We start from the raw sequence: 25,000 nt of genomic DNA, 5'->3' as shown, positions 1-25,000 counted from the left end.
AGAAAATTTAGCCTCAGGTCCAAAATTGAGCAACATAAATCAAATTATAATATATACAAAAAAAGACTATAATTTTGCGCTAGTCTAATGTCAATGTCGCGTGTGGTCAAATGTACAGCTTCTGTAAAAGTCAACAAGTGTCATGCAATATATATTACGCCGTTACACAATTTCAACATTGAACAAGGGTACAAGAGTATGCATTATGCTAGGTGACACAAACAATTTCAACATTGAACAAGGGTACAAGAGTATGCATTATGCTAGGTGACACAAACAATTTCAACATTGAACAAGGGTACAAGAGTATGCATTATGCTAGGTGACACAAACAATTTCAACATTGAACAAGGGTACAAGAGTATGCATTATGCTAGGTGACACAAAAGTGGCAAAAGAGATCAGTGCGTTTGGAACGCGCACTCATTACAATAAGGTGTTGGTCCCTCAATAGTTTAAAAAGAAAAAAACTTCCAACATTCCAGAACAAGAAATGGTCGAGCAATGAACACATCTCATCAAAATAACAAATATTATGAGAACACATATATATCAGAACAACAACAAACATACAACACTGACGTACCGGAATTAACAGCACTGTGGTTGCTCTTTCAAACATATCAAAACGGCACAGAAAATGCTGTTAATTATTACAAGCATACCGCTATAAAAAAAATATTGTAACTTATACCGGTATTTGTAGATTTTTTCACATCAGTGCGAACAAAGCAAATATGTAATTACGCCGATTAACGTTAATTGTAATTCAATCAAGTTGGCGTTTTAATGAAACAGATCCTGTGATTGGTCAAAATGCCCCCACTCATTAAAAATTACCGGTCATTAAATATAGTTACACACTCCGAGTTCTGAATATCGTCCATATTTTCCCTAGGGTCGATTTTCAGGTATAACAGAGCCTCTGAAAAAGCAACGAGTGTAAATCTGGTACGACACAGCAAGCCATGTAGTATTCTGTTTATCCTACATACTGTACTTACGGGTATTTTACTGAAAGTGTCCTGCAGTCGAGGCAGATAAATTAAAGACGCTTGTTTTGGAACCTCGATCTCTTCTAAAGCCTCGTGCAATCTATTACGTCAAAGCAAAGAAACGTCACTCTGAAAACGTGGCGTGACGTGTTAGTTCTAAAGATTCATCGAGGGTAATTAGCGAGCGCAATTTTTGTTTCTATAATGACGTTTGTCTCGGTTACTTTGGCATCATAAGCAGTGGAAAAACAGGTCCCTGTCAGACTTGCTTGGCATGACCTCATTTACATGATATACACACGTGAGATTTGAACGATTATTATCTCACGGGTGTCTCTCGCACGTATGCAGGATAATGTGTAATTGTGTAAGAAAAAGAACAAAAAGAAATTGAGACAGTTTTCACCAGAAACGCATACAAGCAATATTTCTTAGTGCACGGTATCACAACACACATTGATATAGGTGTCATTTACAACATTATTTGGGTAAAAACCATAAAAACAACTCAACAATGTTATGCACAGAAAGCAGCCAGGTTCTTGTTTGTTTCTTGCAACGTGAGGAAGGTCTTATCCCAGACAAGTTCTGTTGTCATACATAGACAAACATCTCTCTCTCTCTCTCTCTCTCTCTCTCTCCCTCTCTCTCTCTCTCTCTCTCTCTTTCTCTTTCCCTCTCTCTCTCCCTTCCTCCCTCCCTCTCTCTCTTTTCCTCTCTCTGCAAAAAAATCATATCTATGCTTATTCTTGCTACCCTCGAAAAATAAAGATTTGTCATTGTCAATGTCAATCTCTCTCTCTCTCTCTCTCTCTCTCTCTCTCTCTCTCTCTCTCTCTCTCTCTCTCTCTCTCTCTCTCTCTCTCTCTCTGTCACACATTATTGTATGATGATTATGCAACTGGGAAGGAGAATCCGTGTGTGAGCGCGCGCGTACGTTTGTGTGTGTGGCAGAGAGAGAGAGAGAGAGAGAGAGAGAGAGAGAGAGAGAGAGAGAGAGAGAGAGAGAGAGAGAGAGGAGTGTGTGTGTGGATGTGTTTGCAGAGATGGTTATGTTTATTTCTTCTGTAAATTATATCCCCTTGTCTAAAGGGCTTTTAAAGCTGAGGACAATAAACTCTCAAAGCGTCAATTCAAAGCGTCTCTCTCTCTCTCTCTCTCTCTCTCTCTCTCTCTCTCTCTCTCTCTCTCTCTCTCTCTCTCTCTCTCTCTCTCCCCAAGTCTGCTCTTCCTTTATAAAATAATCTAAATGTTATCTGTGCTAAGCAGCTAACTTCTGGTTAGTTTTCCCAATTGTCTTCCTTCTTGTTTATTTGGATGATATTTTTGTGTTTAACTAATTAACTTTTGTTGCTGTTGCATATTATGTATCTAACATTACTGTCTGCCGTTTGTTTACTTATTAATGATTGTAAGTTGTGTTATAGACCCCACCACCAACCGTAGGCCTGTTGTTGTTGTTGTTGTTGTTGTTGTTGTTGTTGTTGTTGTTGTTGTTGTTGTTGTTATATTCATGAATGTATCTAAGTTCCATGAGTATGTAAATAAGAAATAAAACACTGTTTAAACCAAAGTCCTGAATAAATCTCTTCCAAGATAATCTAGGCAAGATTTAATGGCGCCTCTAGGACCGGCGAAAAGATACCATGCCTTGGTCCAAGCGACCTGAGATAATACGATCTGGTAATGCATCGTTAACGTTTCGAATCTCACGTGTTGGCTGCCAGCTTCCTAATCACACAGTTTATCTTCCCAGGAAGTATTCCCGCCTGGAGTCAAAACAGACGATCAGTTACCTGTGTCTTATTTCGCGGAGATAACAGCAGCAAAGAAAACACCAGGAAATGCTACTTAACTGGTCGACATGTAGAGAAGCAAACACTCATATTCGTGTACTGAATTCTATACTACGACATGTAGAGAAGCAAACACTCATATTCGTGTACTGAATTCTATACTACGACATGTAGAGAAGCAAACACTCATATTCGTGTACTGAATTCTATACTACGACATGTAGAGAAGCAAACACTCATATTCTTGTACTGAATTCTATACTACGACATGTAGAGAAGCAAACACTCATATTCTTGTACTGAATTCTATACTACGACATGTAGAGAAGCAAACACTCATATTCTCGTTCTGAATTCTATACTACGACATGTAGAGAGGCAAACACTCATATTCTTGTACTGAATTCTATACTACGACATGTAGAGAGGCAAACACTCATATTCTTGTACTGAATTCTATACTACGACATGTAGAGAAGCAAACACTCATATTCTCGTTCTGAATTCTATACTACGACATGTAGAGAAGCAAACACTCATATTCGTGTACTGAATTCTGTACTACGACATGTAGAGAAGCAAACACTCATATTCTTGTACTGAATTCTATACTACGACATGTAGAGAAGCAAACACTCATATTCTTGTACTGAATTCTATACTACGACATGTAGAGAAGCAAACACTCATATTCTCGTTCTGAATTCTGTACTACGACATGTAGAGAAGCAAACACTCATATTCTTGGACTGAATTCTATACTGCGCTTCTATGACAAAAATCTAAAATGTATTCATATTTTTCTCCAGTCTAGACAGTTATTGGGGCCAGTGAATCTAAATCTGAATACATGTACCGCTGAACGGGGGTCAGGCTATTATGAAGCATAACCATAATACAATGTACAGCTTTTCAAGGCCAACACTTTCTTACAACTGCACAACAGTGTCAAAACATATCAGCGGGAGTTGATATTGGAATTTTGAAAACACGCTTTGAAACAAGTTTTTGAGAAATGCTGATGTGATACTCAATGAATTGAAGGCATGATAGTGATACTGTGTGACTGCCCTATTTACAGGCGGAACTTCCGTCATTTCAAACCATTCTTGAATAACGGACACGCTCCTGTACTGAGCCTGTACTGGGAAAAACATAATTATGATCATGGCATTCATATTGCGTGGATTCTACACTAGTCTTAAGCGCCGAAAACTGTTTGGGTTTTCCATCCTATTACGTAAAACACCAAATGATAAGGTCAAAGACAGAGATAAGTTTCGTTCCAAAAACTGACTGGAAAGGGGAGCCCCCAAGTCGGCCTATCAGCTGAATTCTGAAGTTTCTGGAAAAGCTTCCGGCCATGCTACATTACAGAACACGCGGGTCATTCGTGTCCGCATAAGGCCAAAAAAAAAAGTCTGTTTACGGTAACCCGACCGACCCTATTTTTTTCGCGCGACCCTAGACTTTTTTTTTTGGCATTTGGGGGAAAAAAAAGAAGAAAAAAAACACGTAAAAATATGGTTTTTTGGAGAAAAAAAAAATAAAAAAATCCCAACCTACCGACCCTATTTTTTTGGCCTATGTTACCGTAAACAGACCTATTTTTTTTTTGCCTAAACATTTTTCTTCCTGCTTTCACATATATCTCACGAAGTCTGCTTCTGCAAGTCCGGCTGCGGGTTGCATTTGGAACGGATTTGAATACACTAAAAATATTACCTTGCCCCCGCCCTCCCTTCGGCCTCCACCCCTATCCCCCTCCCTTTGTTTTGTAGAAGGAAGATGAATAAACATGACGTGACCATAGAACGTTAGTAACATGATCGCGGCGACATGGGCCATGTGCATTGTGCTGGTGAAGTAGGTTTACCTGGGAAAGATTCTTTGTGTGAATGTCTCATTATTCTCACGCACGAACACACACACACGCACACACACACACACACACACACACACACACACACACACACACACACACACACACACAAAACTAATGGTCTAGTTGAGCTTTTCATTCGGATGAACTCATTCTCACAGGAGGTGTACTATACTTGCACCAACAGCAAATTACACAGAACTATGTTTGTCACAAGCAATGCAACGTATAATTGGCACCAATGTGTAGGTTTTCCTTTTAATAAATGTTGTAATTTACAAACATATGTCATTCACGTTTTTGTTTCCACTTAAACTCCTCTGTTCGCACAATCACTTACAAACTCCAACACACAAATGCCATGCACAGCATTGGCATTAAATACGACACAACGCTACGAAGCAACACTTCAAAGCCAGAAGTACTGACACTTAGCTCGTATATATTATAGGTTTTTTTCTTGTTCTTTTTTTATTTTTTATTTTTTATTGCCACTCTACATGCAGATTAGCTGTGAACAATCCCAGCTCGAACATGATTGTTTTTCCAAACACCTTGCTCGGACAAAGAGGAATCATTTCACCATGCATTTCAACAAACGAAAATCAAACGCATTATGCAATGTAAACAAGATCATTATGCATATTTATTCCGATGCAAACACACGTCGTGCAGCAAGCCCCAACCTTCGCTTTTTGCATAAACAACTTAAGCGCAGTACTATCCCACACGACATGCTATGCAGTACTATCCCACACGACATGCTATGCAGTACTATCCCACACGACATGCTATGCAGTACTATCCCACACGACATGCTATGCAGTACTATCCCACACGACATGCTATGCTGGTTGTGGTTGATGTGGAATTAGGTGTAAAATATGTTGATGCAACGGATTCGATATGGTCGATGCCAGTTTGTAGGCACGGACCAAACATTAATAAAATAAATAAAAATAAATTCAAACACTCTCGCAAGTACATACTGATAGTTTGTTAAGATAGCTCCCATGACTGGATGTCTAGGTCACCTACAAACACAGACTGCTGTGCGGTGTTCCCGACAATGTGCGGTGCATTGCGGATGCATACATGAGAATATAATGTAATCCTTCTTTTTGATGGCTCGGCATCGGTTTCGGTTCCTGTATAAAACGTGTAGGCGGGCTGAGAACACTCTCGCAAGTTGCTTCCTACCATAAGCATTTTCCCCCGGACTATGTTGGTGCATGGTTTTCCGTGTTTACAAGTAAGTGTGCACGCCCTGGTTTAAATTCTAGTTGCTTGAATAGAACAATAGGAGGACGAAACCGAAACAAACAATTATCTAACATACTGATAGTTTGTTAAGTTAGGCCATGACTATTCAGACGATGACTGGATGTCTAGAGCACCTACAGACACAGACTGCTGTACGGTGTTCCCGACAATGTGCGGTGCATTGCGGATGCATAAATGAGAATATAATGTAATCTTTATCTTTGATGGCTCGGCATCGCCATCGGTTTCAGTTCCAGTATAAAACGTGCAGGCGGGGTGAGAAGGGTGGTGGTTGTGGTGGTGGTGGTGGTGGTGGTGGCTATGTGTCGGGAATGGGGCATGGGATCAGAAACAGGATCTCTCACATTGTGTGTCTCTTTGTGGATCAGCATTCCCTCTTTCTATCTCACTGTCTGTCTCTATCTGTCCCTCTCTATCTGTTCCTCTGTCTCTCCCTCTCTGTCTGTCTGTCTGTTTGTCTGTCTGTCTCTGTCTGTCTGTCTCTCTCTGTCTGTCTGTCTGTCTCTCTCTCTCTCTCTCTCTCTCTCTCTCTCTCTCTCTCTCTCTCTCTCTCTCTCTCTCTCTCTCTCTCTCCCTCTCTCTCTCCACAGAAAACACTGGTTCTGCTTAATAATACACGAATACTGTCAAACCTAACGAGAAACTCTCTCTCTCTCTCTCTCTCTCTCTCTCTCTCTCTCTCTCTCCCCCTCTCTCTCTCCACAGAAAACACTGGTTCTGCTTAATAATACACGAATACTGTCTTAATACAAACTTAACGAGAAACTCTCTCTCTCTCTCTCTCTCTCTCTCTCTCTCTCTCTCTCTCTCTCTCTCTCTCTCTCTCTCTCTCTCTCTCTCTCTCTCTCTCTCTCTCTCTCTCCACAGAAAACACTGGTTCTGCTTAATAATACACGAATACTGTCTTAATACAAACTTAACGAGAAAATGTCTAACCACTGGCTTTCATGTGAACAAAACATGACAATTGTACAATTCAGATTGTGAGCACACACACAAACACTAAAATATTTAGAGAACAAATATGTAGGAGGGGTATATGGAAGCTGGCAGTACCCATGCCATGACTGTGTGTACCCATGCCATGACTGTGTGTGTAAGGAGCAGTCAAGGTGGACAGCAGACATCAAGTCATGAACAGCACTGACAGTGACAGTCTTACACGCTGGACATTAAAAGTTATTGAACATTACAACAGAAGCAGCATGGCAAACACATGTTGGAACTGATATCAAACAAACAAACATACAAGACAATGGTCACACGGACTCAACTCCAAGTCCATCAAAAAGTAACACTTATTTGAAATAAACGGTGTAGGTTGCATTCATTCAAAGTAGAAACGAGCAGCAGCAACAACAACATCAACATCAGAAACCCAAAACACGCTTATAAAGGCAAGACATCGATATACACAAACAAAATGTTTAAATTGTAATTTTTGGAACATAAATGAAAATGCATCAATACTTACTCTCTCTCTGTCTCTGTCTCTCTCTGTCTCTGTCTCTCTCTATCTCTCTGTCTCTGTCTCTGTCTCTCTCTGTCTCTCTCTCTCTCTCTCTCTCTCTCTCTCTCTCTCTCTCTCTCTCTCTGCAGTAGTATGTGTTGATATACGAAGCTGCCGTTTGAATATGAAGGGGGGGTATATTGAGACACTCTTACTGGCGTAGTTTGAGACTTGAAATGAAACTGTTACTGTAATATTTGTGAAGCTGTGTCTCCATAAGTCTCATCGTGGCGTGCTGACAACTGAAGTGAGTTACTTGTATGCCATTTATTTTGTCGACTGTGATTGAAAAGAAGATACTACTACTGTATATTAATGCTAAATTCAGTCGCCATCCATGCCGTACTCTCACGACCCGCCATCCTCACCCCTCAAAATCAATTAATATTCAGAATAATAAGTAACAGAAGGGAAATGCACTTAAATGTGCTTACAGAGTACAAAACTTAAAAGCTTACAGAAGAGTTTGTATACGGAAAGTGGTATCAAACTCTGCTTTTGACAGTACTATTTTAAATCTTATCAGTCAGACAGTGCTTAAAAGTATTGGACTAAAAATAAGCAAAATCCTCGCCACTTCCATAGCAAAGCAAAAGAAGAAAAGCTCTTTCTGTCGTGATAGTAGTGTCTAACCACCGAGACTATATCCTACAGACATCATCAAATGACTAGATTCCGCTGCGCATTATTCAAGAGTGAATTGCACTCAGATTTGACAAAAGGTTCATTCTTTTCTGAAAAAAGACGACATTTATGGAGAAAAGGCATTGTAGTCTGTTTTGATACTGGTTAAGAAATCGCTGAAAGAAACTGTGTGTATGCACATTTCCTTGTCATTGTGTGTGTGTATGAAAGGGTAGGGTGAAGGGGTCTGGGTGTTCACTGCACGACACAAACATTCACACACTGGCACACGTAAACAGTTTAGGCCTAAAAAAAAAATAGGTGTGGTTACGGTAACCCGACCTACCCTATCTTTAGGGGCCGACCCCATAACTTTTTATTACATTTGTCAAAAAAACCCACAAAAAACAAGAAAACGAGTGCAGAAAACGCAATGAAAGCGAAAGCGCTCGAGTCGCACACTTATTTCCCTGTCAAGTAGGTTTAATTTGTACACATTAGAAAAAAAAAGTTAAAAAAAAAAAGTGATTGCCTACCTTCCTACCCTATTTTTTTTGACTATGTTACCGTAACCACACCTATTTTTGGGGGGGCCTTAAACTGTGTGTAAGTGTTAACAAAATGTGGTTTCACAAAGTACAAACCGCAACACAGGCTCAAAAAAATACATCGCCTTAGGCCTATACAATAGCAAAGGAAGCAAACCCAAACCCTGTCGTTTTCTCTGCCTGTGCATGTATAGTTTGTTGGTTATGTTTGGTCGGTTTCTTTGCCTGTGCGTGTATAGTATGCTTGGTCGATGTATGTATTGTAAAGCGCTAAGAGTAGACAATTTTCTAGAATAGCGCTATAAAAGTTTGCATTATTATTATTATTAAATCAAACCAAACGTAACTGACCCAATTATCCACCCAGCCCAACTTAACTCAATCTAAACAAAAACGGGACAAAAGCACTAACACAGTAGATATATATATATTATAGGTACTGGTGTCAGTCTTCCATTTGTAGATCTCAAGCCAAGGTATCACGTGGAGATATTGCGGACGATACTCCACAGTGGTTTATAACGTCACGGCTACAAAGTTGAAGTCGCCAGCGTTTTCTGCGCCTGTTTCTCACAACATCGCATCAGAGGTTGTCATGTTACAACACGTCTGTTACAGTACAGTCATAAAACCGCTCACACTAAAACTGGTGCATCGCGCACGGGTGTCCATTCATAGTTGACAAGATAGGAAAGTCTCTGTACAGGCTGAACCGAGCATCACCTCAACAACTGTGCCAGGGACCGTTGGGGCAATTGGCTCATCACACGATGTTGTCTCTATTTGCTCTTGACACGATGTTGTGTCAAATGAACAAACGGACAACTGCATGCGGCAGCGTTTATACGAAAGTTCACCACGACAGACACGTCGATAAACAAAGCAGAAAAAGTCATTCCTTGAACCATCTCTGAACATTGGACATCTGACAAATGAGAGGAAAGTCCATGTTTTCTTCAATGGCTACAGTCTTGGATGGTTTACAGTCTTTGGTCCATCTTTATTCATTTTACAGATTGACTGAGGTGTCAGTGAGAACATTAATTCATGAATACAAAATCTGCTTTTTCGATATCGGCTACATTTGCTCAGGGAAGCTATAGCTTAAGATGTTCTCACCGACACCTTTTTCAATCTGTAAAATTAATAAAGATCAAAACAAATAGCACCGTGTACCGGGAGAAGCCACGCTGTTGATTTTTGGTACGTACCCAAGTGGAATGATTGTACACCACAGTCTCAGTATTCTCCATTCCTGTTAGCTTTCAGGGTGTCTCATTATAGCCCTCAATACACTGACTACTCAGAACACAGGACAAAGACATCAGTAAAAGTGTATTTATCGATCAACAAAGATTCTAATTCAGCTCTCTGCGTTTTGAAGCGCCACGATGAAATGTGTGTAAACTGCATTGACGTCTATGGTGTAGTCCTTTCACTCTCAGAATAGCATTTCTAATAGAACCTTGAGCCAGCGACGCCTAACTTCTGTTCAGACCGTGAAGTGTGTTTCAACTAACCAGAGGCTAACTGTAGTCCCCCTCCGCTGCCAGCTGTAGGAAGGAAAGTAGGACGTGGAGAAGACGGCATCATTTGTCGCGCTGTCCGGTCTCACAGTATAGACGTGTGATCGACAACAAGAAGAAGAACTAACGCAAAAAGATTCAGTCCACGGACAAAGGTATGTTTGAGGATGCCAAATATAATAATAGTTGTTAATTTCAAGAGTAACTCCATACGCTACAACACACTAGAACACGTGATCTGTTGACGGTGTGTCCAGGCAGAGTGCCGGGTGTCTGCTGATTTAGGCAGTCTCTTTATCATCCACCATCACCAACCGTAGTGCGGAATCATCAGCAACACCATCTTCAATACCATTCAGGTCGACGTCATCCGATGCCTGCACCGGTTCTGCCATCTCTAACTTAACGTTGGCCTGGTTGTCAGTAACGGCGATAGGGACACTGCTTTCGCGCCGACAACGACGGAGAACGACACAGACTGCTGCGACGGTAACGGCCACAACACAGACCACGCCGACAATCACGCCTACGTGCCAGCCTTGAATTCCACCTTCCGGACTGACACCAGGGGCATGAGAATAAATGCACGCTCTGTGCGTGCTCCCGGTGTTCACTTCGCACTGAAAGCGGTCAGAGTTGGTGACGATCGGAGAGTTGCTGAGCGCGATGACAGTCAGAGTCATGACGTCACGGTCACTGGCTTTGCGCCACATGTACATGGTGGGGTCGTTTGGTTCCTCAGGATTCTTGAACTGGAGTGAGTCCATATCTTCTTTGGCTGAATCGAACAAAACACGTTCGTCTCCGCCTTTTGGCAAACCGACCAAGACAGAGACTGTATCAGATGAGGTTTCAATTTCCCACTCCATTTTCTTTGCCGGAAGGACTGTTGTCAATGCGCCCTTGGTAATTGGTGCATGACCATCACCATCTACGTAGACGTACTGGCAGGTGACATTGTCATAGTGGACATTTAAAAATGTCGTCTGCAGAAAACCGATGTTGATGAGAGATGTCTGCGTTTGGTCTAGCCATCCTCTTGCCGCCAGCGTCTTGTTCCAGCTTGAGTTCTTGACGGCGGTGCTTTGTCTGCTTGAAACACGCGCCAGATACGAGCCCTGCTTCAACGTTTCACAGTTCATATCTATGCTCTGGATTCTGCAATAAACACAAGAGACGTAAAATAAAATTAGTGAAAGCAACACCGAGGTAAAACTCAATCCATTCTAAGGTACAGGATAATTCTTTGACTGTCAAGCATTCGAGTGGCTGTCACATGATCCGTACGAAAGAAAAGATATAATACGAACACTTTTTTTATATACAATTTCCTCGTAGTGTCTAAATTTTTGTTTGTATTATCCCTGTCTGTGTTATCTAAGTGTTTGCTTGTGTATGAACGTCATGCTATGTATTTCTATTTGGGTTAATATTGTGTTTTTGTTCTGTCCTGCCATTGCGATGTACAGCAAAAATACGTCTATAAGTATAACAAGAAACATTAAGACATATATAATGTATTGTTTTTTCGTAATCTGTATCACCATAACGATCTTTTACGCATCATATTTCCTATTTTGCCAGGTCTGAATCATAATTTTTGAGTGGACACTTAATGTGTTGATGGAAGCATGTTAATGGAATATTAAACGCCCTACAATGGTGTGTATGGGACAAAAATCCGATTCCAGTGAACAAGATTTTCTTTAATATGCAAGTTTCTTATAAACGAGTTTTACTGTAAAGTTATTTGAATGCGCTAGCAAAGAAGTGAAAAATACCAATTAGAATGTTTTTCTTCAACGATAAAAAAAAGTTTGAACAATTCACATACACACACACACACACACTGACTCTGAGTCTGACACTGACACAATATCATCATCATCATCATCACCCCCCCGCGGGTTAGGGGGAGTCCCATATTGGTTGGGACGAGAAAGAATTTACCCGATGCTCCCCAGCATGTCGTAAGAGGCGACTAACGGATTCTGTTTCTCCTTTTACCCTTGTTAAGTGTTTCTTGTATAGAATATAGTCAATTTTTGTAAAGATTTTAGTCAAGCAGTAGCCTATGTAAGAAATGTTAAGTCCTTTGTACTGGAAACTTGCATTCTCCCAGTAATGTAATATATTGTACTACGTTGCAAGCCCCTGGAGCAAATTTTTGATTAGTGCTTTTGTGAACAAGAAACAATTGACAAGTGGCTCTATTCCATCTCCCCCCTTCCCTCCGTCGCGATATAACCTTGAACGGTTGAAAACGACGTAAAACACCAAATAAAGAAAGAAAGAATCATCATCATCATCATCATCATCATCATGAACAACAGCAAGTTTCTGAGACAGACTTACTTCGATTGGTCACGCCGAAGGTCTTTCGTGGAACAGGTAGCGGTGTTTATTGTAGCATCGCTGACATTCAGGGTAACCACAGACCCCGTCTGCCTCGCACCGCTCACCGCCACAATCACCACCATGAAACTCGCACACGACGATAAACACGTTTCACCCATCATGTTGATCACCTCTATGTATCTCTTTAGGTCGCCGCTTTTGCCGTGTCGAATGATTGCACAATCACAAAGATAAAATTCTTGTCGAAGGCAGGCACACCTTCCAGTTCCTGCTAGAGCAGGCTAAGGACCCGCGCACTGCACAGACAATGCAGTAAAATTGCAAAGGCGGTGGATGTTAATGTTAAATGAGCCTAAGTCCTGTACAGTTGAGCCTACAGTGTCATTCTTCTTATTGAATGATCCGTTAAGGGATCTCTATTCCGGAGCACAAAAAGTCGGATCTGTATAGAGAAGCGTTCAACCAATGTGTCAATGAAAAAGTCTTCAGGGCACAGTCAGCGCCAGTGAACAAACGAACAGCTAACAACGCGCGTAATCATCCGTAGCCTGAGTGTTCAACACGTGTGAATAAGCTTCCTCCCAAGCGACCAAAACGCGACTGAGACACTTGCAGTACAGACGTAACATATTATCACACCGTGAAATGTCTTCTCTGCCGGGGAGAGCGCTGGCTGTGTGTGTGCGTCACAGATCGCGGGGAATTTTGTTACAGCTGGTTCTCGTAATGCGACACACATTCTACGAAAGCGGGAAATCCCGATCTAATCAAAAAGTGGGTCGAGATTTTGTTGAATTTTTTTTTTATTTATCAATAAACGTCTGGTCTGGGTTGGCTTAACCCACAGGCTTCTGGGCGATTTCTGTATTTGTGACCCTCCTCCACGAAATGAGTCGCATGTCAAATTTGCATGATTATCATATTTTTACATTTTCCTAAAGAGTTTGTTATGCTCTATCTAGTGGTGAAACCCGTTTTAGAAAAGAGCGAAAACTGTTTGAGTTATAAGCCTGTGACTAAGGTGACCCTCACACTGTTACAAGACACTCTCCGGACTTATATTAAGCCTAGCGCAGAACCGCGCGAGGTGACATGCGACTCATTTCGTGGTGGAGGGTCACATTTGTCGTGACACATTAGCGTGGATTTGGTCCTCACCCTCAATAGTTTCACTGCACACTTCAAACGACGGTTTTACTGGAAAGCACATTGAACCACGACGTCGATGGAAGGATGTCTCTTCTCACACAGGGATTCCAGGAAGCAAGTACCCTTCCTCATTGTTGCCAATCCATCTTAGAGTGTATGGCATCGGATCCGTAAGCGATAAACAAAATTGAGAAAGATGACAAACAAGTCAATATTTTGCTATGTGTATTTGCACTATCCTCTCAGATAAATTAGCTGGCCCAACACTAAAAAACAATATTCTTCACTGGTCAGCTAAAAGTATCACCAGCGGAGAGGTGGAGATCAGGTAACAGTTGCTGTCTCGGTATCAATCATTCAAAATAACGATTAAAAAACTCGCTTGAAATTCTTGCACCTCAGCACTAGCAGCGTATGCTCCAATATCCAGAGTACACTTAAACGTTACTACGCTTGTAGCGGGTAATTTGAAATCTTGGAAAGAGTGTCGAAGTTTTGGCTGTCAAATATCTTCAGGGTTGAGACCAGAAATCTCTCATTTAAGTCGGCAAATGAAGAACGAAGTAACCCCATGAAACAGCGTTATCTTAAGATGTCAGATAAAACTTTTACAAATATTTTCAACAAGTGTTTGCCTATGAAAATCAAGCTGCGATGCAGACCTACTCCACGCGTGATTGCGTGCCAAAAGTCAGGATATCCAGAATCACTGGCCATCAAATATCTTCAGGGTTGAGACCAGAAATCTCTCATTTAAGTTGCCAAATGAACAATTAAGTGGTTTAATCCCATGACACATGGTTATCTTCAGATATCAGATAAGACAGTTATCAAAAAGTGTTTGCCTATTATAAGTTTTTGACTACTAAAATCAAGCTGCGATAAAACTCCACTCGTGAATGCGTACCAAAAGTCAGGATATCCAGTATCACGGGCTGGGTGGGAAAGTTTAGGCGAGGTCTTCCTGGTTTGATCGCAGCAAACCCAGGTCAGATTCATTGGCGATGTCGTTTGCATTGTGTCTGATGCCGACGTCATCAGAAGCTTGTACGGGTCCCGCCATTTTGCTCTCTTCGTCTTCTTCCTTGCTCTCGTTGGGCTTGTTGTCGGCTGTATCGGTTGCTATGGCTGCTCTATCTTTCTGGCGACGTCGACGTAACACGACGAAGAGAACAACCCCAACGACAGAGATGACAGCGACGACAACGATACACGCCAGGCATATCAGAACGATGTGCCACACTTGCAGACCATCTCCCTGACGGTCTTCTGTGGAAGGATTGACGCACGCTCTGTACGTGCTGTTGATCTTCACTCGGCAGTCAAAGCGATCAGAGTTGGTGACGAGTGGAGAGTCGCTGAGCGCGATGACAGTCAGTGTCATGAGGCCTTTGTGAGGACTGTGACGCCAAATGAACATCGTGGGGTCGTTGGGTTGCTGGGGGTGCAGGAACTCAAGGGAGTCTAAAGGGCTCTGAGCTGAATCAAACGAAGCTTCCCGATCTTCTCCCATCGGCGACTCAATAACAGCAGAGGCGCCCCCAGGCGTACTGTCAATGTTCCACGTTATTACCTTTGCCGGCAGGACGGCTACCCTGGCGTCTTTAACGACTGGCGGCACTCCTGGGTCAATCGAGTACCTATACTTGCACTCGGTGTCATCATGCTGTAGATCCAGCGATGTAGATTGAAGAAGACCGACGTTGACATCGGACGTTCCAGTCGTGTTTAGCCAGCCTCTTGCTGCCACCGTTTTGTTAAAGCTCGCATTCCTTTGGGCTCTTGGGCTTCTGAATGACACGCTTGCGAGATACTCAGTTTGACGGGTCAAGGCAATGCTGATGATTCTGCAATAAACAAAACAGACAAAAAGCTAAACAGTGGACTCTATAGAATGCCAAACAGACAAACAGCTAAACAGTGAACTCTATAGAATGCCAAACAGACAAACAGCTAAACAGTGGACTCTATAGAATGCCAAACGGACTGGAAAGAACCAGGTCAAAGGTAAAGGAGCTCTGCTGAAAAATTACAAAGAATACGTGAGAAGGAAAGATAACTTTCACAGCTAACGTCTTACGTTGAACGATTTTACACTTTCACAGCTAACGTCTTACGTTGAACGATTTTACACTTTCACAGCTAACGTCTTACGTTGAACGATTTCACACTTACACAGCTAACGTCTTACGTTGAACGATTTCACACTTACACAGCTAACGTCTTACGTTGAACGATTTCACACTTACACAGCTAACGTCTTACGTTGAACGATTTTACACTTTCACAGCTAACGTCTTACGTTGAACGATTTTACACTTTCACAGCTAACGTCTTACGTTGAACGATTTTACACTTTCACAGCTAACGTCTTACGTTGAACGATTTTACACTTTCACAGCTAACGTCTTACGTTGAACGATTTTACACTTTCACAGCTAACGTCTTACGTTGAACGATTTCACACTTTCACAGCTAACGTCTTACGTTGAACGATTTCACACTTTCACAGCTAACGTCTTACGTTGAACGATTTCACACTTTCACAGCTAACGTCTTACGTTGAACGATTTTACACTTTCACAGCTAACGTCTTACGTTGAACGATTTTACACTTTCACAGCTAACGTCTTACGTTGAACGATTTCACACTTTCACAGCTAACGTCTTACGTTGAACGATTTCACACTTACACAGCTAACGTCTTACGTTGAACGATTTTACACTTTCACAGCTAACGTCTTACGTTGAACGATTTCACACTTACACAGCTAACGTCTTACGTTGAACGATTTTACACTTTCACAGCTAACGTCTTACGTTGAACGATTTTACACTTTCACAGCTAACGTCTTACGTTGAACGATTTCACACTTTCACAGCTAACGTCTTACGTTGAACGATTTCACACTTTCACAGCTAACGTCTTACGTTGAACGATTTCACACTTTCACAGCTAACGTCTTACGTTGAACGATTTCACACTTTCACAGCTAACGTCTTACGTTGAACGATTTTACACTTTCACAGCTAACGTCTTACGTTGAACGATTTCACACTTTCACAGCTAACGTCTTACGTTGAACGATTTTACACTTTCACAGCTAACGTCTTACGTTGAACGATTTTACACTTTCACAGCTAACGTCTTACGTTGAACGATTTCACACTTTCACAGCTAACGTCTTACGTTGAACGATTTTACACTTTCACAGCTAACGTCTTACGTTGAACGATTTCACACTTTCACAGCTAACGTCTTACGTTGAACGATTTTACACTTTCACAGCTAACGTCTTACGTTGAACGATTTCACACTTTCAACATTATTTGTGAGATTTCTCCAAGATCTACTTGATACAGTGATTATCATCTTTTGTTGACGATGTGTTTCTTACAACCTCCTTTCCATGATACTTTTCCCTACACAAGTAATACAAGAAATTCCTTTATTTCTCCGAATCACACATTATGCAGCTAAAATCTATAATTTAACAATGTATATCTTGTGTGCAACATTCGAACCATCTTTTGCACACGCACTATACGCCGCTGACATCTTGCATTGGTCGATTTCTGTGTCACAATATCGATCATCAGATTTTCTCCCAGACAAAGAGGGAACGAACAGGCGGACAAAATGGCCAAACTGGGTGCAAAGGGCGAGCAGGAAGAAAACGCAGTCAGTTCTACAGAGATAAAAAAAAATCATAAATCTATGCTCAAGTCTCCTCCGACACACGGCAGCTACCAGCAACTGTCAAGTCTCCTCCGACACACGGCAGCTACCAACACCTCTCAAGTCTCCTCCGACACACGGCAGCTACCAACAACTCTCAAGTCTCCTCCGACACACGGCAGCTACCAACACCTCTCAAGTCTCCTCCGACACACGGCAGCTACCAACAACTCTCAAGTCTCCCCCGACACACGGCAGCTACCAACAACTCTCAAGTCTCCCCCGACACACGGCAGCTACCAACAACTCTCAAGTCTCCTCCGACACACAGCAGCTACCAACAACTCTCAAGTCTCCTCCGACACACGGCAGCTACCAACAACTCTCAAGTCTCCTCCGACACACGGCAGCTACCAACAACTCTCAAGTCTCCTCCGACACACGGCAGCTACCAACAACTCTCAAGTCTCCTCCGACACACGGCAGCTACCAACAACTCTCAAGTCTCCCCCGACACACGGCAGCTACCAACAACTCTCAAGTCTCCCCCGACACACGGCAGCTACCAACAACTCTCAAGTCTCCTCCGACACACGGCAGCTACCAACAACTCTCAAGTCTCCTCCGACACACGGCAGCTACCAACAACTCTCAAGTCTCCTCCGACACACGGCAGCTACCAACACCTCTCAAGTCTCCCCCGACACACGGCAGCTACCAACACCTCTCAAGTCTCCTCCGACACACGGCAGCTACCAACAACTCTCAAGGCCTGACCAAGTAATAAATCTGCACAAGAAATTGCGTGCCGTGCCCTCCCCCCTGTGCCCCTGTGGAGAGGCAGAACAAGACCCTGCCCATTTCCTACGGGATTGCAGGAACCTCCAGCAACTGAGGAGTGAGACTTGGCCCAGGCCGACGACGTTAACTGAATTATCGACGAATGATGAAAGTCGCTTGTTCATTTCAATGCTTGTTATTCTCTCAGGTGCCAGGAGAAAGGGTCCGTACAACTCTCGCTTACTCTATTACACATGTTGTATGCATTAAGAGCGATTATTTCCCTTTGGTTATTTGATATCGACATCCTTAAAAATTATGAAAAATGGTTCTTCCCCTGGGTGCGATGGTATTATAAACTCCTTCATCAAGTTCTTTTGGTGCAAAATAAAATACATGGTATTAAATTCCTTTAATGCGTCCTTTTCAAAGGGAGAATTGACCGCCACACAAAAACAACCAATAATTGTATTAATCCATATATAATGAGTAAACAGTTACCGAGGGACCACCTGATTAATCGCCACTACGATCAGACGCTGCACAAAGATGAAAAAAACGGCCGTTTGCGCAGCGTCTCATCGTTGTGGCAGCCGTCCTCAGCAAGCTAGAACGGATGTGTGGAATGGGGGTATAACAATTTCACATGTTGTAATACTCAACAACTTTCTGTTTTCTTCGTAATACTTGTCTCATCACTCAGCCTCAGCCTCTGAGAAGCTCCTCAGTGGCCCGCCTGTAATACATAGGTTTCCTCTTTCCTTTTGTTCTGCTGGCTGTTACACACTCCTTGTGATGGATGGCGGAACATAGCTAGCGCTCTCCTTTGTAACTTCAGCAGGACAGACGACGCCCTGCAGATTATCCCAGCCTGCGACAGGTTGCGTGAACGGTGGTCATAATCGCTATCGCAGCATCAGTAATATGCAGTGCGTCGTCTGTGCTGCTGAAACTGTGCAGGTATATTCTGCCGGCCTTAAGCGACAAGACGTCGACAGGGGAATAGCAAACTTCAACACGCTCTCAGCGAAGTCTCGGTTGTAGCAAGGTAAAAACAGTCCCGCGTCTCTTTGAATTTCTGTTGTGTGTCGGTTTTACGTAAAATATAATTTTGCTTTTACAAACTGACAACTGAAAAATGCATTTTTCTTTAAAGTGATTCTTTAAAGCTCTCATTTCTAAAACTGTTTGCTTTTAAAATATCATAAAATAAAGGCCAAAGACGGCATCTTTTTCGTGTCCAAAGTTGTTGCAAGACGTGTTTATCTGGACACACCGTTAAAAGTAGTGACTGAATAACATCAACGGAAAAGGACAAAAATCACGTATTAATCACACACACACACACACACACACACACACACACACACACACACACACACATACACACACACACACACACACACTGACATACACACACGTGCGCGTGCGCATTAATCATCAAAGGTCTTTGAGAGACTGTAAACTTACTGCGTATTGTCTTTGGTGGGCACGTTGTCGGTGGAACAGGTAGCCGTGTGGATCGTGGCTTGCCGGACATCCCGCCTGACCTCTGGTCTATTGCTTGGTGTTCCTCCCACCACCACCATCACCGCCACTAGCAACGAACACGCTGACACACACATTACATCCGTCATGTTTATCACACAACTCCTGTCGCGTATCTTATCACACTCAAGATTACGCTTCGTTGTTTTTTTTAATTTTTTTTTGTTTTTTTTTTATCTAATTATCACACAAATAGTAGAACATATCTCACAAGATACAAATCTTGTCGAAGGCATGCACACCGTCCTGCAAGCTAAAGACCTCTGCACTGCACAGACAATGTAATGAAATTGAAAAGGCGGCGGGTCAGTTAATTTGCATAAGTCCTGTTCAGTAATGCCTGTAATCGATCCTTTTCTAAATGATCTGTTAAGGGATCTCTGTTCCGGATCACACAAAGTCGGATCTGTATGGAGAAGTTTTTAACCAATGTGTCGATGAAAAAACTCTTTAGGGCATAGTCAGCGTCAGTGAACAAGTCCGAACAGCTATACGACGCCTGAGTTTTCAAAACCTGTGAGTAAGCTTCCTCCCAAGCGCTCAAAACGCGACTGACACACATGCAGTACAGACGTAACAATCATATTATCACACCGCAAAATGTCTGTCTGCCGGTGGCAAGCGCTGGCTGTGGGTGTGCGGCGTCACAGATCGCGGGAAAATTTTCACAGCTGTTTCTGGTAACGCGATAAACATCGCACATTCTACGAAAACGGGAATTCCCGATGTGAACTGGGTCGAGTTTTAGTTTTTTTTCAGTAAACGTCAGGTCTGGGTTGGCTTAACCAACAGCCACAGGATTCTGAAATAAACTGTGAGCTGCAGAAGGCTGGGCTCTTTACTCTTTAGTGTGGATTTGAATGTGTGTGTACAGATATGCATGTGTGAAAGAAATGCCTTGGGACGAGTGTTATTACACCCCCGGTATAGGGGTGTGTATAGGTTTCACTCGATGTGTTTGTGTTCGCAAGTAGATCTCAAGAATGAACGGACCGATCGTCACCAAACTTGGTGAACAGGTTCTATACATTCCTGAGACGGTCCTTACAAAAATTGGGACCAGGGAGTTATTGGTGGATTAAAATTATACAAGGCCTGGTATAGACGGACACCCCCGTTGGTCAAAGGGAAATAACCATTCTCACTGCCACCAACTGAGAAGGTTATTTCCCTTTGACGGGGGTGTAGTTCCTATCGGAGGAATTTCTTGTTATGTTTTGACTTTGTGATTAAGTGAGTGTATGAAAAGAAGGTAGGCTAGTGTGTAAGACTGGGCTGTGGTTATTATGAGTTATTTCTAATATGCTGACTGTCAGCAAATTATAACAAGACATGTCGAGAAAAAAGATATCAAGCATGAGCCTTTTGTCGTTCGTTCGTTTGTCTGTCCTCTGTCCATCCTTCCGTTCGTCTGTCCGTCCTCTGTCCATCTTTCCGTTCGTCTGTCCGTCCTCTGTCCATCCTTCCGTTCGTCTGTCCGTCCTCTGTCCATCTTTCCGTTCGTCTGTCCGTCCTCTGTCCATCTTTCCGTTCGTCTGTCCGTCCTCTGTCCATCTTTCCGTTCGTCTGTCCGTCCTCTGTCCATCTTTCCGTTCGTCTGTCCGTCCTCTGTCCATCTTTCCGTTCGTCTGTCCGTCCTCTGTCCATCTTTCCGTTCGTCTGTCCGTCCTCTGTCCATCTTTCCGTTCGTCTGTCCGTCCTCTGTCCATCTTTCCGTTCGTCTGTCCGTCCTCTGTCCATCTTTCCGTTCGTCTGTCCGTCCTCTGTCCATCTTTCTGTTCATGTTTTAAGCTTTAAGAATATGTACCTAGAAAAGGACAAATAGAGGAAAAAAAATACCTGAATACAAAGAATACAACAATAAACAGTGTAAGCTGTGTTGTTTAATTTATAATTGTTTATATTTCATTTGTACACATTTCAGCTTCCTCCATATTCCGTCATCGTACATTTTTGTTAGGTTTCTAAACTAATCTTATGGCATCTTCAAATAATAATTGTCAAAATCATTGGCTTCTCAAAGAAGGACTCCATATCGGCCATTTAAACATTAACCATGCATATAACAAAATAACAGACATATTATCTTTACTTTCAAACAACGGTAACAACTTTCATATTTTTGGCTTTACGGAATCTCGACTATCTAACATCATACCTGATTCAGATATTTCCATTTCAGGTTATAATACATTACGAAGAGATTCTACAAAACACTTAGAAACTGGCTTGTTAGTTTATATTAACGAATCAATAATTTACAAGCGTCTTCAACATCTTGAAACACCTGGTGTTGAATGCATTTGGTTAGAAATAGGATTAAAAAGATCAGCACCAATCATTGTTGGTTTTTGCTACCGAAATCCAGCAGAAAAGGTTCACTGGTATGATGAATTCATGGATATGATGGATACAGTTTCAAATGAATCAAAAGAAATAATTCTTCTAGGATATTTTAATATTGATCTTCTGAAACAAAATAAAACTTGGTTGGACACTATTAATCTATTAAATATACATCAAATGATCCAAAATCCAACAAGAGTTACTCCCAATTCTAAAACACTCATTGATCATATTTATGTTTCTGAAATACGTCATATCAAAGAAACATGTGTACCCTTTTTTCTGTCAGTGACCACTTTCCCATTTGTATCACTTGGTCTCGTAAAGGGGTTAAAATTCCAAGGGTTGGTCACAAAACTATTACATATCGTTCATTCTCTCATTTCAGTGAAAGTGCATTTCTTTCTGATCTCAAAAATAGCCCACTTTCAAATACTTACAATTTTACAAATCCTGACGAAGCTTTAGAGTTTTGGACATCTATTTTCATTATCATTTACAATAAACATGCACCACTGAAAACACATCGAGTAAAGCAGACAGAAAAACCCAAATGGATCGACCAAGACATAGAAAATGCTGCAAATTACCGTGACTTCTTAAAACAACATGGTACCCACGAAGAGTACACACAACAAAGAAATAAAGTAAATTCCTTGAAACGAAAAAGTAAACATTATTTTCAACATCTCATTACATCTAAACAAGATTCAAAATCTATTTGGAAAGCAATTAACCAACTCACAAACAAAGAAACTTCAACAAAATCTTCACAAATAATTGACATTTCTGCAAATACACTCAATGACCATTTCTCAAAAATTGCTGATAAAGTAATTTCTTGTGATCGGACACAGTCAAATAATTTAGAACATTTAAAGGAATACTGCAATTCAAAACAGATACATTTTCAGCATACACTGCCACCAATGACTATACTGGATGTTTACTCTCATCTTCAACATCTAAAACAAACCGGAACACGTGATGGTCTGGATGCAAACATTATAAAAAAATGGCAGCTCCAGTTATCACAGATACATTGACATTTATCTATAACCTTTGTATTGACAAAAGCTATTTTCCTAAACAATTCAAACAGGCTAAAGTGATTCCTCTCTTTAAATCAGGAGATACTACAAATCCTTCAAATTATAGACCAATATCAATTCTATCAATCCTTTCAAAGCCTCTTGAAAAACATATCAATAAACACATCCTTTCTCACTTTGAGAACAATAAATTGATCCATGATAATCAATCAGGTTTTAGGCAAAAACACTCATGTCAAACAGCGCTTATTAGTTTAGTAGACCAATGGCTGACAAACATTAATAATAATCAGTTCTGTGCTGCTCTATTTGTTGACTTTGCTAAAGCTTTTGACCTAATTGACCATGAACTCCTTATCAAAAAACTTGATATTTATGGAATTGCAACAGATTCCATAAACATTTTAACATCTTTCCTGTCAGACAGACAGCAAAGTACTTATCTGAAACAATCATACTCTTGTAAAAAAAAAACCAGTAAGGTTTGGAGTACCACAAGGTTCTATTCTTGGTCCATTACTATTTTCTATATATATAAACGACCTACCTCTATTTGTAAAATGCATGTGTGAACTATTTGCAGATGATACTACAATTCATTCTAGTCACCAAGATCTTAATAAACTAGCAAATATCCTCCAAGAAAACATTGAACGATTACTTGAATGGTCAGAACTAAACCATATGTCACTGAATCCAAATAAAACTAAATGCATGCTACTTACCACGAGGCAAAAAAGACAAAATCTAACATCTAAATTTCCGACATTGCTAATACGAAATCAAGATGTTACCGAAGTTGATAGCCATAAAGTCTTGGGAATAACTATTGACAATAACCTGTCTTGGTCAAAACATGTAGATACACTTTGTAAAAACACATCCAAAAAAATATTTCAGTTATCAAAAATCAAACACTTTCTAGACCTTCGCACAAGAAAACTGTTTTTTCAGGCACATATTCAGTCAGCTATTGACTATGCGTCCACAGTGTGGGACTCTGCAAGTGCAAATACTTTGAAACACTTGGGCAGTTTACATAGAAGAGCTGTTAAATTAATTATTTTAAAAAATACATCTCTTTCCATGACTGATTATAAACGATTGCAAATTCTTCCTATCAAAGATAGATTTGCATATAACAAAGGTGTGATGATGCATAGAATTATGTCAGGGAATGCCCCTACACTCATTGCCTCAAATTTCAAAATAAATCATTATAGAAAATGTAACAAATTAATTACACCAACTCCAAGAATTGACCTGTACAAGTCGAGTCTATCATAATTATGTGGAACGCCATTCCAAATATAATTAAATCACGAATTCATGAAACATATCATTCAAGGAATATTACATGCTGTTTCTTTTACAAAACTTATAAAAACTATTATCAAGCAGCTGGCAAAATATAACTGTACTCTCTGATTATATTGAAAAACATGATTATATATAATTCATGAAGGATTTTTTACAAACACATATTTCTCTGTTATATATAATATATTTTTTTTTCTATACAAACACATATTTCCCTGTTATATATAATTTTCAAGCATTGCTAAAGAATCCTAATGCATCTTAAAATGTCTTATTGGTTGCTTGACATGTTAATTATGGTAAATATGTCATTTGTACTATTGTTAAACTTATCTTTTATTTCTTCTTGTTTGTTACCCCTCAATGGGCGAGGGCCGGATGAAAAGAAGCATGTATACATTGCTTATTCTGTCACCCTCGTAAAATAAATTTCAATTCAATTCAATTCAATTCAATTCTCTCTCTCTCTCTCTCTCAGGTTTTGACTGTGTATGCGTGCGTGCGTGCCGCTTGTGTGTGTGTGTTTGTTTGCGTGTGTCAGTGTGTGTGTGTGTGTGTGTGTGTGTGTGCATGTGTGTGTGTGCGTGCGTGCGGGTTCGTGCG

General features: G+C 41.1%; 1 protein-coding gene across 1 annotated transcript; it reads right to left on the bottom strand.

Annotated features, from left to right (window-relative positions):
* Window positions 1-4,794: 4,794 nt before the first annotated feature.
* Window positions 4,795-20,736, bottom strand: LOC138976800 (uncharacterized). The gene is made up of 3 exons (XM_070349691.1): window positions 19,602-20,736; window positions 12,521-15,519; window positions 4,795-11,323 (listed from the first exon to the last, which is right to left on the bottom strand). The coding sequence occupies exons 1-2, from the start codon at window positions 19,766-19,768 to the stop codon at window positions 14,622-14,624; spliced, it is 1,065 nt and encodes a 354-aa protein (XP_070205792.1). The 5' UTR covers window positions 19,769-20,736; the 3' UTR covers window positions 4,795-11,323; window positions 12,521-14,621.
* Window positions 20,737-25,000: the final 4,264 nt, after the last annotated feature.

This window comes from Littorina saxatilis, linkage group LG9 (genome assembly GCF_037325665.1).
Source record: "Littorina saxatilis isolate snail1 linkage group LG9, US_GU_Lsax_2.0, whole genome shotgun sequence".
NCBI lineage: Eukaryota > Metazoa > Mollusca > Gastropoda > Littorinimorpha > Littorinidae > Littorina > Littorina saxatilis.
The sequence above is the reverse complement of the archived record's forward strand: the minus strand, read 5'-3'. Positions and strand labels throughout refer to the sequence as shown.

Bases quoted from the DNA above. Each gene is read 5' to 3' on its own strand.
- LOC138976800 (XM_070349691.1), bottom strand. From the start codon at position 19,768: ATGACGGATGTAATGTGTGTGTCAGCGTGTTCGTTGCTAGTGGCGGTG. The intron at 15,520-19,601 runs GTAAGTTTACAG...TGTTTATTGCAG, and splicing joins CCCACCAAAGACAATACGCA to AATCATCAGCATTGCCTTGA.